Below are 16,759 nucleotides of genomic sequence, written 5' to 3' on the forward strand. Positions count from 1 at the left end.
GGCAGAATGGGGCTGCTGGGTGCTGTTTATTCATTTGAGCCATTTTGAGTGGATGGAGGTTAGTTAGGGGTTTGGTGGATGGAAGATAAATCCAAAGATAAAATTGTGTGCTGCCACTGGGAATCCTTTGGCTGGCATTTCCTCTTCAGTTATCTGAATTGTAAATGACAATGGAGCCCTTTCAATTGCTATCAAGGATGTTGATTGGGGGACAACCCCAACCCAGCAAGTTAAGAAGAGGAGGCACCCAAGCACAGAGGAAAGAGTGGTGGATTTGGGACCCAGGGGACCTACGTTCAAATCTTGGCTTTCGACAGTGTGACGTTGGGCAAGTGACTTAAACTCTCTGGACCTTTCCATCACCTGTAAAATGAGGTGGGTTGGACAAGATGACATCTAAGATCTCTTCCAGCTCTAAATCTATGATCCCATGATGTTAGAAAAGTTAATAGAAAGGGTGGGCGGGGAGCATGTGATGGGTTCACAGCCCGTGGTCCCAGAACTTGTTATATACCAATTGCCTTTTTCAGCGACCACCTACCTGCAGCTGATCTGTCTTTCACACACACGGGATTCGCGAGGAGCCGGGAAGGCATGAAGAAGATAATCAAATACAGGCTATGTATAAATGGGCTTCAGCTTTCTAAAACCTTCATCTTTTCTCTCTCCAAAGGGGCCAAATGGGGGTGGGGGAGGCAGCTAGAGCACACGAGAAGGGGAGGGGGCGGCGGTGATTGTGTGGTGTGCGAGTGTGGCCGGGTTTGGGGGGGGGGGTGCGCGAGTGTCTTACATAACCCTTCTGTCCTCCTCCCTTCTTCGGTTCTCTTGAAACGTAGGGTAGGAAAGAGGGAGCTGAAGGGATGCAGGTCAGGCTGTAGCTATGGGGTGATGCCTTCTTTCGGAGGTGAGGGTTGGGAGGAGGAGGGCGAGAAGACAGGAGGAGGTGAAGGTCAGTGGGTGTGTGGCGCCGGATCCACACCCCCCTTCCCTCCCCTGTCCCCTCCTTCCCTTCCTCTCTGTTCCCCTCTGACGTCTGGAGCTGGCAGCTTGGCCGGTTCCGCATTCCTGACCCCTCCCCGCCGCCCAGGGGCCGCTATATAACCGGGGCTGATGCAACCCATCCCGCCGCCCGCCACAGCCTGCGGGAGGGACGCACCGGGGCAGCGCAGCGACGGGGGGGTTGTGGCAGCAGCCGAGGCGGCGGAGGCTGCAGAGGCTGCAGAGGCAGCGGCTGCTGGCCAGGCGCCGCGGCGGCTCCCGGGACAGGACGGGCCTGGGCACGGGAACGGAGCTCTGGAGCCGGGCGGTAGCGGGGCTCGGCGTGCGGCCGTCCTCCGCCTGCTCCTGCAGCCCTGCGCGGGGGGCGCCGCCTCCGCTTCCTCCCTCTGCACGGTGGGTACAAGGGGCGCGAGCTTCGTGGGTTCTCCCCTCCCCCCGCTCCGGGGGGAAGCCCCCTGCAGACCTGGGCACCTGGGACACCCTCCACCCCCGGGCTCAGCGCCCTGCTCAGCCTGAGCCCCCTCCCTGGGCGGAGCTCCCTGCGCACCCTGAAACCCTTCCCTGAGTGCAGCTCCTTGAAGAGCTGGGACCGGTCCCCAAAGCAAGGTGCTTAAAACCTCTGAACTCTCTCTAGGGGAGAAGTGACCCGGGGAACCACCTCCCCTAGGCACAGCTCTCGCCACAGTGGCCTCTGGACTTCCCTAATGTCCCCTCCCCGGGACTACTCCTTTCGGCTGGGCTGCCGGATCCCTCTCTCCTTCGGTCCCTCTCTGCCTCCCCGCCCAGCTCTCCTCCTTAGTCCACTTGTGGGGAGTTCCTCTGCTCGGGGAGGCGGGGGAAGGCGGGGTGGGTGAAAAGAAAACTGTACAAAGCCGATGGGACAGTTACCTTGGGGCTGGAGACCTGGAGGACCAGAGTCTCGGAAACTGCAATATGCAAGGAAAAGAGGACGAAAACGATGTGAGGCCCGCCCCCTGCCCACCTTCTTGGAGAGGAAGCCCCAGGGAATCCCAGACCTCAAGGGATGGAAGTGGGAAGAGTTCAGTGGGAAAGGCATCTTGGGTTAAGATCCAGCGGGAAGAGGGCATCAGGGAATTCCAGGCTGTCTCTATGGTCTGTGCCCCCATTTTAGCCTGGAAGAGGGGCTGTGGGCTGTGGCCATCCCAGCTCCACCCTTCCCCACTTTGGGTTACATAAGGACCTGAGCAGAAACTGGCCTTTCCTCCCCTGGCTGCCGGGTCTGGCCCAGTGTTGAGGACTCTTCTGATCCATTGGAGTTTGGAGGTGGGAGGGGTTGTGAGCCAGTGTACAACATACCTGGACCCCTAGATGTTAGTGGCATGTTGACATGACTCTGGGGGTGAAGGGAAGAACAATACAAGTCAAAAGACCTTAGGGTTACTTAGAGGATGGACCTCTAGATGGGTGGGAAATTATTTCCTTCAGTAGGGAAGGAGTTGGAGGCCATGGTGGGGAGGCAAGGAGTTGCTTTCCCCATTTAGTTTCTTTCAGGTTTAACATTGAGAGCAGACCTGTCCTCTCTATGTGCTACATGTGCCCAGGGTATACCTGTAATGTTGGCTAGCGCCAACTGATTTTTTAGAATGTTCTTCAGTACAAGTGTAATCCTCTTGTCTGGATGGGGGAATCTCATCCTGAATGGTATTGTGAGACTGTTATAGATAGTATATGCCAAAGTTTAAATAAATTTTGTTGGAATCTTATGAGAACTGTTTTTAGGTCATCATCAATAGAAAGTGCTGGGAAATACAATATGGGGAGGAGACCTACTTCTTGTCATTATGGAGGCCCCAGTGAAGAACTCTCTACACAGCCTCTCCTCCTCTATTTCCCCTGAAGCTTTAGGAAACAGGTTTCATTGCTTTCATTTTTGTAACAAATCTGGCTTCAAGATAGATCTTCCTTTGCAGATTTTTAGGATAGATTTAAACCTGGAACCAGGTGCATGTGGTATTGATTTTAGACGTGTCTAAGAATCCCTGCATGGAATCCTTATAAATGGAGACCCTTAAAAAAAACAAGCTAGAGTCTCATTACCCCAAGAGAGGTAAGATAGGGTCCTGTCCAGTCATTGAGAGTTGGGGGTAAAAGGTGGATAGCTCTTATTCCTTCTGTTTTCTTTCTGCCATGACACTACTCCAGAACCCCAGGCATCTGCTGAATCTTCCTAGACAGTTGGAACCTTGTCTGACCTGAAGGGATAAGGTGCTTCTAGAAGTCATAAGAGTTGGGAGATCACTTCCTGCTTTCCTCTCCATTTCTAATGAAGTAACCCTTAGGGTGATGTGTTGATAGTGACTCCTCTGGCAGAAGGGGGTGGCAAAACTCACTGGGTATAGGTTTAGGGTCCTATGTGTATGCCTTAACTTTTACAGTGATGACTGCTGCCTGCGAGGGGTCCCTTTCCCTCCCTGGCTTTCCCTTGCTTTTGATGAAATTTGTTATCCTCCCCCCTGGCCTCCCATCTCCCCCATCTGTTTATAGGATATAGGTGCACCTTCTTTTTTCAGTCTGCAAAGTTGTACCCAGGATTGGAAGAGCCAAAGTCTTCTGACCTTGTAGTGTGGTGGGGCTGCTGGTGTTGCAATGGGGGCTACTCTTCATGCGAGGGCCTCCGTTTCCAGCTCAGCCCTGGAATGGAAGAGCCTTAAGCAGTTGGTCTGTCCTTGGTTCATTCAGCCTAAGTTCATTTGAGTAATTGCAGTTACAGCAGAGGGCAAGTTACATTCTTTCATTCTTTTTCAGCTTTCTGCTTTCGTTTGCTACAGTTTGCTTTTTTTCCATGGTAGTGAAATACGTTTGAAAGTGAAGGGGGGAAGGGAGAGAGGGAGAGAGACAGAGAGCAAGAGAAATGCTATGTGTGTGGGCACACGCATATGTATGCGTGTATGTATGTGTGTATACATATGTATGTAGAGAGAGGGCAACAGGCACCTTATTTTTTCCATTTTCCTTTAATTAAGGCCCTGTGGAGGTGTTTGAAAACAGAGGGTCTCCTATGCCTTTGAGGAGGGTGAGAACACTGTTTTCGCTGGTTCCAGGGCCATATGCAGTATATGGTGTCCAACGAAACTGGGCCTGGCTCGTTCTGTTGCTTGTCTTGGCAGTCAGTTCCATGGCTTGTATTACCAGTCCTGGAACGCAACCACTGCCAAGCTGTGTATGTGTATGTATATGTGTGTGTGTGCGCGCGCTTGCGAGTGTGCGTGAGTGCGTGTGTGTGTGTGTGTGTGTGTGTGTGTGTGTGTGTGTGTGTGTGTGTTCGTGCGCGTGTGGTTTGGCCTCTTAGAGCTCAGTTAGAGACAAACGCCTCAACAACCCAGGCGAGGAATTTTCAGCTTATGTTTCTCCATACTCACATGAACATTTCTGGCCGTGGGAGGCCTTTGCTAGAGCCCATATACTTGGGAGATTTTCTCCTGTGTTCTTCTATTGTTGCCTATGGGATTGCAGTTGTTAGACTTGGGTTGATGGAATTTTCGCTCTCAGTGGCATTTAAAAAATTACAGATCGCTGTCTAACTGCATGTTCTATTGTCTTGTGTGTGCATGTTTTACTACTGCCTTTTGATGCTAAGTTCAACAAATATTTTTGGGGGTATCTCTTGCATGAAAGGTGCTGTGCTGGCCAGCAGTGGTTAGGACTGGGGTGGTTAGAAAAGACAGCAGGATTAACTCGGTGGCAGTCACTTCCTGCCCAGTGGACTTTGAAGATCTGTGATTTATTTATTGCAGCCATTCCCTCTACCAATGCAGATCAAGGTAGCACTCATGCAATGAAAAGGGCAATAGATGTGGAGTCAGAAGATCTGGTTTCAAGTCCTGCCCCTGCCGATTCCTACTTGCATAACTTTGGGCAAGTAAATTCACTTCTGGGGCCCTCAGATTCCTCACGTGTAAAATGAAGTAGTGCAAATAGGTGGTTTCTTCTAGATCTAAGTCTATGATGCTATGAGTGATCTCTCTACATCTTTAAGAGATAGTCTTTATGAGTTATTGTGTCCAAAATATTCATCATCTGGTGGTGGCCAACTTTCTAGTGTTAAGCCATTCCCTAAGTACCCAAATTGGTTCTAGGGTAACAGGCACCAAGTTGTTTCTGAGACCATACTTAGTTTCTGGTGGCACAATCTTCAGGACCCCAGGGTCTCCTCCATGACATCATGTGGCATCAGTTATAAAGGAAGACTTGGATTGGAAGCCTGCCTCTGGTACATAGTAGCTATGTGACCCTGAGCAAATAACTTAACCCTTCAATGCCTCCAGACAACTCTAAGTCTATGAGTTAGAGACAGCTAGGAGACATAGCTCTGGGACTTGGAATTAGGAAGACCCAAGTTCAAATCCTGCCTTAGACACTTATTGGCTTTGTGACCCTGGACAAGTCACTTTACTTCTCTTAGACTGGGATTAAATTGGGATTATAGTAGCTCTCCCTCCCAGGTTTGTCACGAGGATCAGAGAGATCATAAAAGTATGGTGCTTTGCAAACCAGAAAGAACTATGGAAATACTAATTAGCGTTGGTTATGTTGCAGAATGTTGCTCAGGCACTTTTGTAGAAGGAGTTCCCTCACTGGGAGTTCCCATAACAATGAAATCATAGGCTCAGTCCCATCTGCCACTCCCGGCCCCCTACCCCACTAGTCCTTCAAATGAGCAGAGATGGCTATGTTTGCCCGGTTACAGTTTGCTTTCATGAACAGCCTTACAATGAAACTATTGCTTTTTTCTGTAGATTGGGTCACATAAATGCCCCTCTAGAACCCAGCGTTCCCAATTTTCACATATGGGTGAGACAATTCTAGGAAAACAGCTCCCTGGACAAAGTTGTGTGGCCCAGGTGGCGCACTGACCCCACTATTCCTTTTTCCCCATGTCGTTACATGGATGGAATGACCGAAGGTGCTGTTTTTATGCCTGCATTTGGAAGGATTAAAAACTAACCAGAATGGTAGAAGGCAGTTCTCTCTTGATGGTACCTCATTGCAAATGAAATGTGAAACCATGGCCCAATTTGGTGATCAGGAATGATTTGGGAGACCCTTATCAAAGGTCCAATATTAGGCCAACTGTCATAAAAAGTTTGCTTTGGGTCATATGGTCTTCTTTATTCAGGCTTTCAACTGGGTAGCTAGTAGTGTCATTGCACGACTGTTAAAAGAGTTCCGTATTGCCAGTCCATATATTTTTAAGGTGAGAAAGAATTCTCCAGAGAGGGCATTTGTCAGTGTAGCAGGTGAGTACCTGGTTGGGAACCAAATTTCAGGACTAAGAGAGACCTTCAGAGAATAAGGACTGGATTGTATTCCTCATGTAACAGTGATGAAGAAGGCCATAGGGACTGAGGATGATACAGATCTTTGGTCAGAATAGAAAATACTAGACATTCTGAAAGTCTGACCTTGGAATTTTCTCTGGATATCAACTCCAGATTTTACCCAGATTCTTTATTCTCCTGAATATTAGCCCAAGATCATCCACAATACCTGGGATGACCTTAATTCCAGAATGGCTCTGATCCTCGAGGGCATGTTTGTAAACTAAATTATGCCCAAATCCTAGAATTTAACCCCAAGCAGGAACTCCTTTATGACATTCCTGAGAAATGGTCATCCAGCCTTTACCTGAAGACCATGGCCTAGTACAATCCATTCTACTTTTTGACATCTCCTCACTGCCAATTGTTAAGAAGCTTTTCCTTTTGTAACATAACCACAGAGCCAATTGAGGGTCACAGAGTCATGGAACATTAAAATTGTAGACAACCTCAGCCAACCCCTTCACTTTACATATGAGGATACTGAGGCCCAGAGAAATTGAATGACTCGTTCAAAGTGACACAATTATTTGCAGCACTTTCCAACATACTGTTTTTTAAAAAAAAAAAAACAACACAAAAAAAACAAACAAACCATCAAGCCTATTTCTCAGAAATCCCCAGCAAAAATAACTTAGCAACTTTCCTCAGGAACCTTTTATCAGGTTTACAGCCATCTAAGTAAGAAGGTTCTTTCTTATGTGTATCCTTTGTTTGTGTTACTGCATTTAAGTTTATTTTCCCTCTTGTCTTTCATCATTAACAATGAAGAACATCTGATCACTTTCCACTTGGTAACAACCCTTTTTTTGAGGCAATTGGGGTTAAGTGACTTGCCCAGAGTCACAGAGCTAATAAGTGTCTGAGGGCAAATTGGAACTCAGGTCCTTGTGACTCCACAGCTGGTACTCTATTCACCGTGCCATTTAGCTGCCCTTTCTTGAACCTTTCTTGAAGTGAACTAAATCACTCCAATCTCCTCATTTTCAGACTAGCAGAGCCACCTGTTTTTAACTTTTCCTAATAAAGCCTATTTTCCACCCTTTCATTGTTTTGTTGTTTGTGGTTGTAAATCTTCTGTGGATCACCCTCAGTTTCTACCAATGCTTTTTAATGACACGATCCCAGACTGGCTATGACAAGAGCCTGATGAAAGCAGAATTAAACAGGCCCTGTTAGAGTCCTTTAGAGACATCCTAGTATCTGAAATGGATTGTCTTGGAAAGATGTGGCTTTCTGTCATTGTAAGCCATTAAAGGGAGCCTGGATGACACTTGTCTGGGGTTTGGAGGGGGGATTCTTGGTTAGGTATGGATTGGTCTTAAGCTGGAGTTCCTAACCTCTTGTGTGTGTGTGTGTGTGTGTGTGTGTGTGTGTGTGCGTGTGTGTGTGTGTGTGTGTGTGTATGTGTAAGTATGTGTGTGATGGGCCCCTTTGGCAGTCTAGTGAAACCTAAGGACCCTTTCTCAGAATCATGCTATCTTGCCTGCATTCAAAATCAAAGGAAATGTTAAATTTCAGTGAAAGGTTAGTGAAAATAATGATGTATTTTTCCTCTGCCCAGTGGACCCCAGGTTAAGAACATCTGACTAGATGATTTCTGAGTTCCCCTCTAATTCTGCGATCTCATCAAAATCTTAAATCTGGGGTTAGTTTTGGTTTGGGGTCTACCATAAATTTCTTGTCTCTTTCTGCCCGATTTGATACTGGCTGGTTCTTCTTCTTTCTCAGATGAGGATACATTTTCCTCTCCTGGGTGGCATCTAATAATATCATGAACCGATATCTCAACTTGTCAAAGGGCTTTTGAATTCTAGTCTTTTCTTTTGAGACACAAGCTGCTATTCTCAATTTTACATCAATTTTCAATTTAAGGGGTAGATTTCCTATTTTAATTCAGTTCAACAAATGCTCAATGAGTGCTTACTAAATATGAAATCCTAAGCTACAGGTAGTTTCCAAATCATTTCCACAATCAAGCCACTGATGGAAATAAGATAGTGAGGTTGATTCTCATTCTCATATTTTTTTTCGCCTAGTAGAAGAACATAAACATACCTCTATACTTTTTGGTTCTCAGTCATTTGGAACACTGGACATAGTTTTATTTTGTCTTCTAAGTTATTTAGCAAATATATTTTTCTTTTCTTAATTTCTTGATTTCTTTTGTTTTTGCATTACTTTGATTTCCAAACATATCCTTCCCTTCCAGCAAGCTACCAATTGTGTAACTAAATAAAACAGTAAGAGAAAAAAAAAACAGTTCAGCAAAACTGACCAATCCATCAGCTATGACAGTGTATGCAGTATGCCACACCCATAGACCGCCACCTCTAGGACATAGAATTTTAGAGGTGGAAGGGATCTCCTGAAACCTAGCCCAATTTGACTGCTTCTTGTCATCTGGCCTTGTTAGTCTCTTACATTGGTCAGAGTGGGTGTGGAAACTCATAATTATTTTGGCTTGTTTTTTTTTCTTTTTTTTTCCACTAGAGCCCTAAATTCCTTCAAATTAAAAGGAACAACAGCCCAGCTTTATATCTCTAACCAATTATTCCTTAAAAACAAATCAAATTCCCATCAAATTAAGAAGGTCTTTTGGCCTAATTCCTCCACCTTCTGCTCCTCAATGCTAGAGAAATGTAGGATGACTCCTGCATGGCGAATGTCAGCTGTTGTGGTTTTCTTTTAGGAATGGAATGTGTTAAGTATTTTGTGGTTTGCATCTAAGCAGTAAGGGGCTCCCTTGGGGAGAAGGAAACCAGGAGGGCTGTTGGTTCCCATAGGGAAAGAAAGCCTGCATGTGGGGTTCCAGAGTGAGGGGCTTCATTGAGAAAGGATGCTTAGGGAACAGGAAGAGATCTAGAGGGGAAAAGAAGACACTTGAATATTTCCCTGAGGGGGTGGCTGCCTACCCAGGGGTTTATACAGTAGCTGAGAATTCATTAAGTTTCTGAATCACTTTTTAATGTCTCATTCCCACCATCTGCGTGAAAATAAACAGAAGCTGCAGGCAGAATCCTTCCCATAACGGAAACAGGGTCTGGCTTCAATCTCCTAAAGATGGTCCTTGGAACTCTGCTTGGAGCCTCCTTATAACACTGTTCTCAAGATGGCTTTATAATGGAGCTCCTTTTAGCAGCTCCTTCTCCTTCTACTGAGAGGCAGGGTGCTATAGTGGATAGAGAACTGCCCTCAGAATCAGGGACGTCTGGGTTTGGGTCCTACTTGGGGTGCATGCTGTCTTTGGCAAATCACTTAACTTCTCAGTGAGCGTTTAATTCCCTCAGTTGTAGAGCACATGCTGATCTCCATTGAGAGGACTTTCCTTACCCTAGAGTTCCATATGCAAAGGAAATCGCAGATCAAGTCCAAAAAAATGTTTCGTTGCCTACATTCAAAATTGAAGGAAATGTAAAATTTCAGTGAAAGGTTAGTGAGAACAATGATACAATTTTCCTCCATTTAGGTTAAGAACACCAGGTTAGGCGATGTCTGCTTTCCAGCTCTGTAATATTGTTACGATCCTATTTTTTGCATTAGGGGTGACAGTATTAAATAACTTTCCTGTGGATAGTTTTAGTTTGGGATCTCTTAACGACTTCTGTATCTCTCTGCCCCTTCTCCCAGATGGCAGGCCTCTATCTCAACATGTCAAAAGGATTTTGAATTCTAGTCTTTTTTCTCTCTTGAGGCCATTACGCCTCTCTACAATCCCATTTTCCGCCAAGTTCTGCCTGATTAACATAAGTATCAGAGAGAGATTTCACTGTAAATCCTAACTCAGTCAGCATGCGTTTATTAGGTACCTACTTTGTGCCAGGCACTGCATGGAGCTAGGCTTTGCAACTGGCGGGTGTTTCTCTCCCTATTTCTACCACTTTGGTAATGCTGAGTATAAAAATTGAGTGTAATAAATGCCTTGAGTCAGGGCCCTGGGCACAAGAGAATCCTTTACCCTTATATCTAGTCTCCTTTTGGACCAGCACAGATAATTAGCTCCCTTTTTAACCTCTTACTTCTTCCTTCAAGCTCCCAAACAACCATGTGGCTTTAAGTTTCCTTCCTGTTCTAGGTCTTATGTATCCTTTTGAGCTTTACAAAACAACAGCCCTGTGAGGTAGGAAATACACTGATTTTACAGATGAGGAAACTGAGGCTGAGAAGATAAATAATTTCCTCAGGCCCCACAAGTAAGTGTCAGAGATGAGATTCAAAGCTGGTCTCTGGAGTTTAAGGCCAGTGTTCTTTCCATCATGACAAGCTGCCTTTTCCTCCATGTGGAGAAGGAGCTTTCCATGTTCTGCGTGTTGCTATATTTCCTTTCTTCGTTCCTTTTTTGTAAGGATGCCTTGGCTTAGTATCACTTCTTGGTATGGATTTCTTTATTATTCCCGTGGGTTCCATCAGTCACTTTTACAGGTCTTACTTTCAGAGGAGTGTCCCAGATGTCTGACAGTGAGGTGAATTAAATCCCCCTCAGAGAAATTAAGTCTCCTGTCCAGTCTAGGCTTTAGAGTGGTCATTAGCACAGTTAAATAATCACATGTGGGAGGATGTTAGAGACCATTTCTAATTCAATTTACCTTCTCAGATTATAGCACTCTGCATTAGGGGGACTTCTAGGGAATCCTAATAGTTTCCCTTTAATGGAATCATTAATGTAGCTGAATCCTTACATCCCAGCCGGGTTGGAGCTAATGAAATAGGTGACCACCCATTTGGTGTTGTTTCAGGAGCACTAGAAAGGCCTGATGGTCTGTTCTACCTAATGACTAATTTCTGAAATTATACCATTAGACCTTACTGTAAAGGCATCTTTGTGGTGCTGTGGATAGGGTGCTGGACCTAGAGTCAGGAAAACCCAAATTCAGATCCTGCCTCAGACACTTGCTAGCTGTGTGACAACAGCTAAGCCACAACCATTTTCTTTTCTGTAAAATAGAGATAATGATAGAACCTTTCTGTCAGGGTTGATCTGAGGATCTAATGAGATAATATTTGTAAAGGACATTACAAATCTTAAATCACTATATAAAAGCTATCTGTTATTTATCTCAGTTACTATAGAGATACTCTGGGAGGGACAGTGCTTGAACCTGTTAGCAGAAAAGGTCAAGCCAGTGGAGAGCTAGATTCTAATCAGTTAAACAAAGACTTTTGCCTCACCCCCTCCTTTTTTCATTTTGTATGTGTTTATTTTTGCCCTCCAGTCTGTGAGGAGTACCAAGACCAGATTCATCTTTTTTAGATGCTGTTTTGGACATTTCAGGTCCCCTTCTGTTAATCTCATAAGGTTTCCTATTGCCTACACAAAGAAGGCCTCCTTCATGGCCTAGCATCCAAGGCCTTCCACCATCGAATGGAATAATGCATAGGAAGTATTTTCCAAACCTTAACATTTCTTTATAAATGTCAGTTATTATGACCAAATTCCAAATTACCTTTTCCAGCTTTGTCTCTTACCACTACCCTACATGAGTGGTTTAAGCACCGTCTTCCATGTGCCCATGGTGAATTCTGGCCCCTTGGCCTTTGGGCAGACCATCCCATTCTCATTAGGAAGCTCTCATCACTCCTTTCTAGCATTCTGTCAATTCTTCAAAGCCTTGATGAAGTCACACAGCTCCCAGGAAGCCTGTCCCCAACCATCTTTCCTTCCTAGGAACTCCTCTACCACGTTTCTGTGTCTTCCTGAGTGAAATCCTGTTGGAGGATAGGGGCCGTGTCCTTTGTGTTTCTGTATCCCAAATAGAGTCAATGCCTTGCACGTTGGGTTTGAGACAAATGATAATGGGAGCTGCTGGATGAGAACACTCCATTGTTTGGTGCAAGTCAGCACCTTCTCTGCGACTTCTCTTCCTAGAGCACTGAGAGAGAGCTTAAGTGAATTGTCCAGAGTCACACGGCTAGGACACATCAGAGGCTAGATCTGAAATCAGGTTTCTTGGCTCCAAGTCCAGCTCTGTCTGCACTGGGCCATGCTGCCTCTTGCTTTTTACATGTAGTAGAGGCTTAATATATGGTTATAAAAGTACATTATGGTGACTTGTTGCATGATCTTAGACAAGTCACTGTACCTCAGTTTCCATATTTGTAAAGTGAAGTAAGTTGGACTAATTATTATTTTTACAGCCTTTTCCAGCTATAACTTTCAATGATTTATACCTTAGTGTGAATTGTAAAGCAAGTTTTGGTATTCATTCGTTCAGTAATCGTTTGTAAAGCACCTACTATGTGTCAGGTACTCTACAAAGCTCATAGTGGATATGAGGGACATAAGAGGGGATACTGGACACGTGTAAAAATAAGATTCATTGTGACTGACATTTATACAATGCTTTGTAAAACACTTTATATAAATGATCTCATTTATGGGAGTGATGGGTGAGAGCCTAGGGAGGGCGTGTGGAAAAAGAGATTGGGAGTGGGGAGAAAGAAAGGGCACGGAGTCAGAGAAGGCAGGGCTACTACACTCCACCCTCAGGCACTTCACATTTTTGTCTAGAGTTGGCTTTGCCAATAATATTAGCCACTCACATTTGTATGGGAAGTATATCAAAGTTTAAGAGGCTGAGTGTCGTAGTGATTCCAGCTTGGAAACCAGGAAGACCTAGGTTCATGTTCCACCTCTGACATGACTCACCTGTGTGACCATGGCCCATTCACTTAATTTTTGTCTGCCTCAGTTTTCTGAACTGTAAAATGGAGCCAATAATAGTACCTACCTCACAAGGTTGTTATGAGAATCAATTGAGTTAATATTTTAAGTATTGCTATTAAATGATAACATTTATTACTAGCTAAATGTTAACACAGTGGCTGGCACATAGTAGGTGCTTAATAAATGCTTGTTTCCTTCTTTCCTTTTCAGTGCTCTAGGGAAGTCTATAAATGGCAAGGGAGTACCTCATCCTCTCTCATATGTGTCTCCTCTCAGCTCACACAGCTGCCACCCTGCTATAGGCCCTTATCACCTCACACCTAAACTACTGTAATGAACTCCCTGGCTCATCTCTTCCCCACTCCACTTCATCTGCCACTCAGCTGCCATAGTGATTTGCCTAAAACATAAATCTGACCATGTCCCTCCCCTACTCAATAAACTCCAGTGGCTCCCTATTGCCTCCAGCATCAAATATAAAATGCTCTATTTGGCATTTCAAGTCCTTTATAATCTGACCTCCACAATACCTGTGATCCTGCTCATTGCCCTACCATTCCCCACACAAGAACCTCCATCTCCTGTTCACCAGATGTCCCTCATGCTTGGAATATTGTTCCTCCTCCCTTCCACTTCCTGGCTTCCCTGGCTTCCTTCAAGGTGAAGCTCAAAGCTCATCTTCTGTAAAAGAATTTTCCAGTCCCCCTAACTGCTAGTACTTTCCCTCTGAGATTGCCTTCTACTTGCATTGTACATATCTTGTGTGTACTTAGTTATTTGTATGTTTTCTCCTCCATGAAACTGTGAGGAGAATCCATGTGACTGTGTTTTTGTCTTTCTTTGTATCCTTTGCACTTAATATAGTGCCTGGTTCAGGGTTGGAGAACCTGTAGCCTTGAGGCCACATGTGGCCTTCTAGATCCTCAAGTGTGGCCCTTTGACTGAATCCAAACATCACAGAACAAATCCCCTTTATAAAAGGATTTGTTCTGTAAAACTTGGACTCAGTCAAAAGGCTGGACCCAAGAACCTAGAAGGCCACATGTGGCTTCAAGGCAGCAGGTCCCTCACCCCTGGGCCCTGGTGCATAGTAAGCATTTAATAAATTTTTGTTTTTGTTGAGTCATATCAGTTGTGTCTGACTCTTCATCACCCCATTTCAGGGTTTTCTTGGCAAAGACACTGGAGTGGTTTGCCATTTCTTTCTCTGGCTCGTTTTACAGATGAAGAAACTGAGGCAAACAGGGTTAAATGACTTGCTCTTTTAGGGTCACATAGCTAGTAAGAGTCTGAGGCAGGATTTGAACTCAGGAAGATGAATCTACCTGATTTCAAGCCTAGTGATCTATCTGCCTTGACTTAATAAATGCTTGTTGATTATTGACTGACTGACCTGAGAATCCTTTATCCCACTGAAATTACATAGGCACAGGCCCTCTCTCCATTAAGGTTTACAACACCTGTTCCTCCCAACAAACCTGGCAGTGTGAGTAGAGCAACTCTTATTGTCCTTCTTGTATGGAGAAGGGAACTGAGGCTGCTTTCCTCATCCAAGTTCCCACAACTTGTAAGTGTGAGAGCTGGAATTTGATCCCAGGTCCTCTGACTCCAGAAACAATACCCTTTCTCCCACACCAGGCTAGTGATGACCAATGGAACAGCTCTAACCCCATGTTCCTTTCAGACCAACATTCTAAAAAAGAGAATGGCGGACATAACTAACTAGAATTTAGCAGTGATGATGAAAATGAGACTCAAGGTGGTAGACCATTTTGGGTCAGTGGCACACAAGGGTCTTCATTAATGTAACTTGTGTCTTAGAATTCTTGTTTTCTACTTGTGAGCATCATTGAGGAGAGAGAAAAGCAAAAAGTCCATGCGGAGTACACGGAAATGTCTTGACCTTCTATATTCTTCCAACTCCTAATGATTTGTGGCTCCCTCCTATTTATCCTAATTGATTTGGAAGACATGATGTTGTATTGGTCAGGCTTACATCCATTGAGTCGGAGAGGTGTAGACATAAAGGATGGTTCATTTAAAGTCAGCTCAACATTTATCAAGCAACTGTAAGGTACAATGCATTGTGTTAGATGCTGGGGAAACTACAAAGATGAATGAAACTTGGTTCCTGCCCTGAGGAAACTTACAGTCTGATAGTAACATTTTTCATTCTCTACCTCTGGCCCTCACTTGAATTCTCCCACATTCTTTTTCTCATATACATATATCTTTTCATTCTCATATTCTCATATACATATCTCTTTTACATAGATTTATTCTGTATCAGAGGAATTATATGGGCTTAGAGGTAAACAGAATAAGCATGTGTGCCTTGAGTGGCTTTAGGAAACCCTCTCCCCCTCCAAATCTCTACTACCTAGTTGCCACTATTCACCATCAGTGATTCAGTCCTTTGGCCCTCTTTTAAAGTGGAATAATTCTAAAAGGTTAAATCTTTAACATTCTTAATTGTCAGCAATTAGTTTTCTTCTCGGCAGTAGGGCCTCGGGGTGGTGGGGAGAGATATCTCTCTTGAACATCTACAGAGGAGAGATTAAAAGGCTGCTCCAAAAGGAGAGGGCGAGTTGCTGAAGACTAAGGTCCCCTGCTTCATGGTTTCCCCCAGGGTCGGCATCACTTGGATGAGTGATGATCAGTGTTTCACTTTTTTCTCCCTTAGGCGGCGGCGTCATTCCTTCTGCTATGATGCCAGGGCAGATCCCAGACCCTTCCTTGACAGCAGGCGCTTTGCCAGGGCTTGGCCCCTTGACGGGACTCCCCGGCACTGCTCTGACAGCAGAGGAGCTGAAGTACGCTGACATCCGTAACATCGGTGCTGTGATCTCACCCTTACATTTCCTGGAGGTGAAATTGGGGAAGAGGCCTCAGCCTGTGAAGAGTGAGGTGAGTGGTCTTCCCCTTCTGCCTGCCTCTCCCTTACCTCTGGAATTGAGTTCCATCTCAGGAATTAAGTATCATGAGACCTAGCTCTCATCTTAATTCTTATGACTAGATGACTAGGAAGTCAAGTAATGGATTGATCTCTGTCCCAGGCTTCTCATCTGTCAAACGGGGGTGTTAATATTTGATTTGCCAACCTCCCAGAGGCTCAAATGAGAAAATGGTTATGAAAGTGCGAGGAAAAGTACAGACTATGCAGGCTTATTATCATCACCATCAACATCATCACAGCTACCACTTAATGCAGGCAGGTACCGACTCAGTGGACGCAGTGTTGTGTGCCGACGGCTTGTACCACCACCATCACCACCCTGCCCCCAGCCCTTAGGCTGAGTCACTGTAACTTTGTCATCCTCAGATGGTATTTGCTAAGTACCCATATGTGGCTGGAATAAGTTCCATCTGCGACAAAGGATTTCAAGACCTTTTATTTCAAGAAAGCAGTATTGTTCCAGAAATTGATTGAGCAGGAGGCCTAATGAGCTACCCCCTGGTCCCATTGATTTTTTAGCACCTACTTGCTATAGTCTCTTTGCTTCCCTGCACCCACCCCCAAAGTCCTCATTTAATACCTTATTATGTTGGGCCATACAAGGAACAGGGGAAATTCATTATGGAGAAGAAAAAGATTTAAAGGGCTACCAATCTGATGAAAGATTAGATTGTTTTGCATGGACCTAGAGGGAAGAACTAGGAATAGCATAGCAACCTATTAGAGAGGGGTTTCAAATAGTCATAAGGATCCATTTCCTAGCAGAGGTGTTAGATGGTGGAATGGGCTAGCTCAGGGGAA

The 16,759-nt window shown here is 44.9% G+C and overlaps 1 protein-coding gene across 1 annotated transcript in view; it reads left to right on the forward strand.

The window, feature by feature from the left end:
* Positions 1-1,192: 1,192 nt before the first annotated feature.
* JDP2 (Jun dimerization protein 2) overlaps positions 1,193-16,759 on the forward strand; it is a 75,062-nt gene continuing 59,495 nt past the window's right edge. The window contains exons 1-2 of the mRNA XM_036735976.1: positions 1,193-1,392; positions 15,686-15,909. Coding sequence (XP_036591871.1) covers positions 15,709-15,909 — 201 coding nt within the window. The 5' untranslated portion in view covers positions 1,193-1,392; positions 15,686-15,708. The remainder of the gene's footprint in view (positions 1,393-15,685; positions 15,910-16,759) is intronic.

Source organism: Trichosurus vulpecula, chromosome 8 (assembly GCF_011100635.1).
Source record: "Trichosurus vulpecula isolate mTriVul1 chromosome 8, mTriVul1.pri, whole genome shotgun sequence".
Taxonomy (NCBI): domain Eukaryota; kingdom Metazoa; phylum Chordata; class Mammalia; order Diprotodontia; family Phalangeridae; genus Trichosurus; species Trichosurus vulpecula.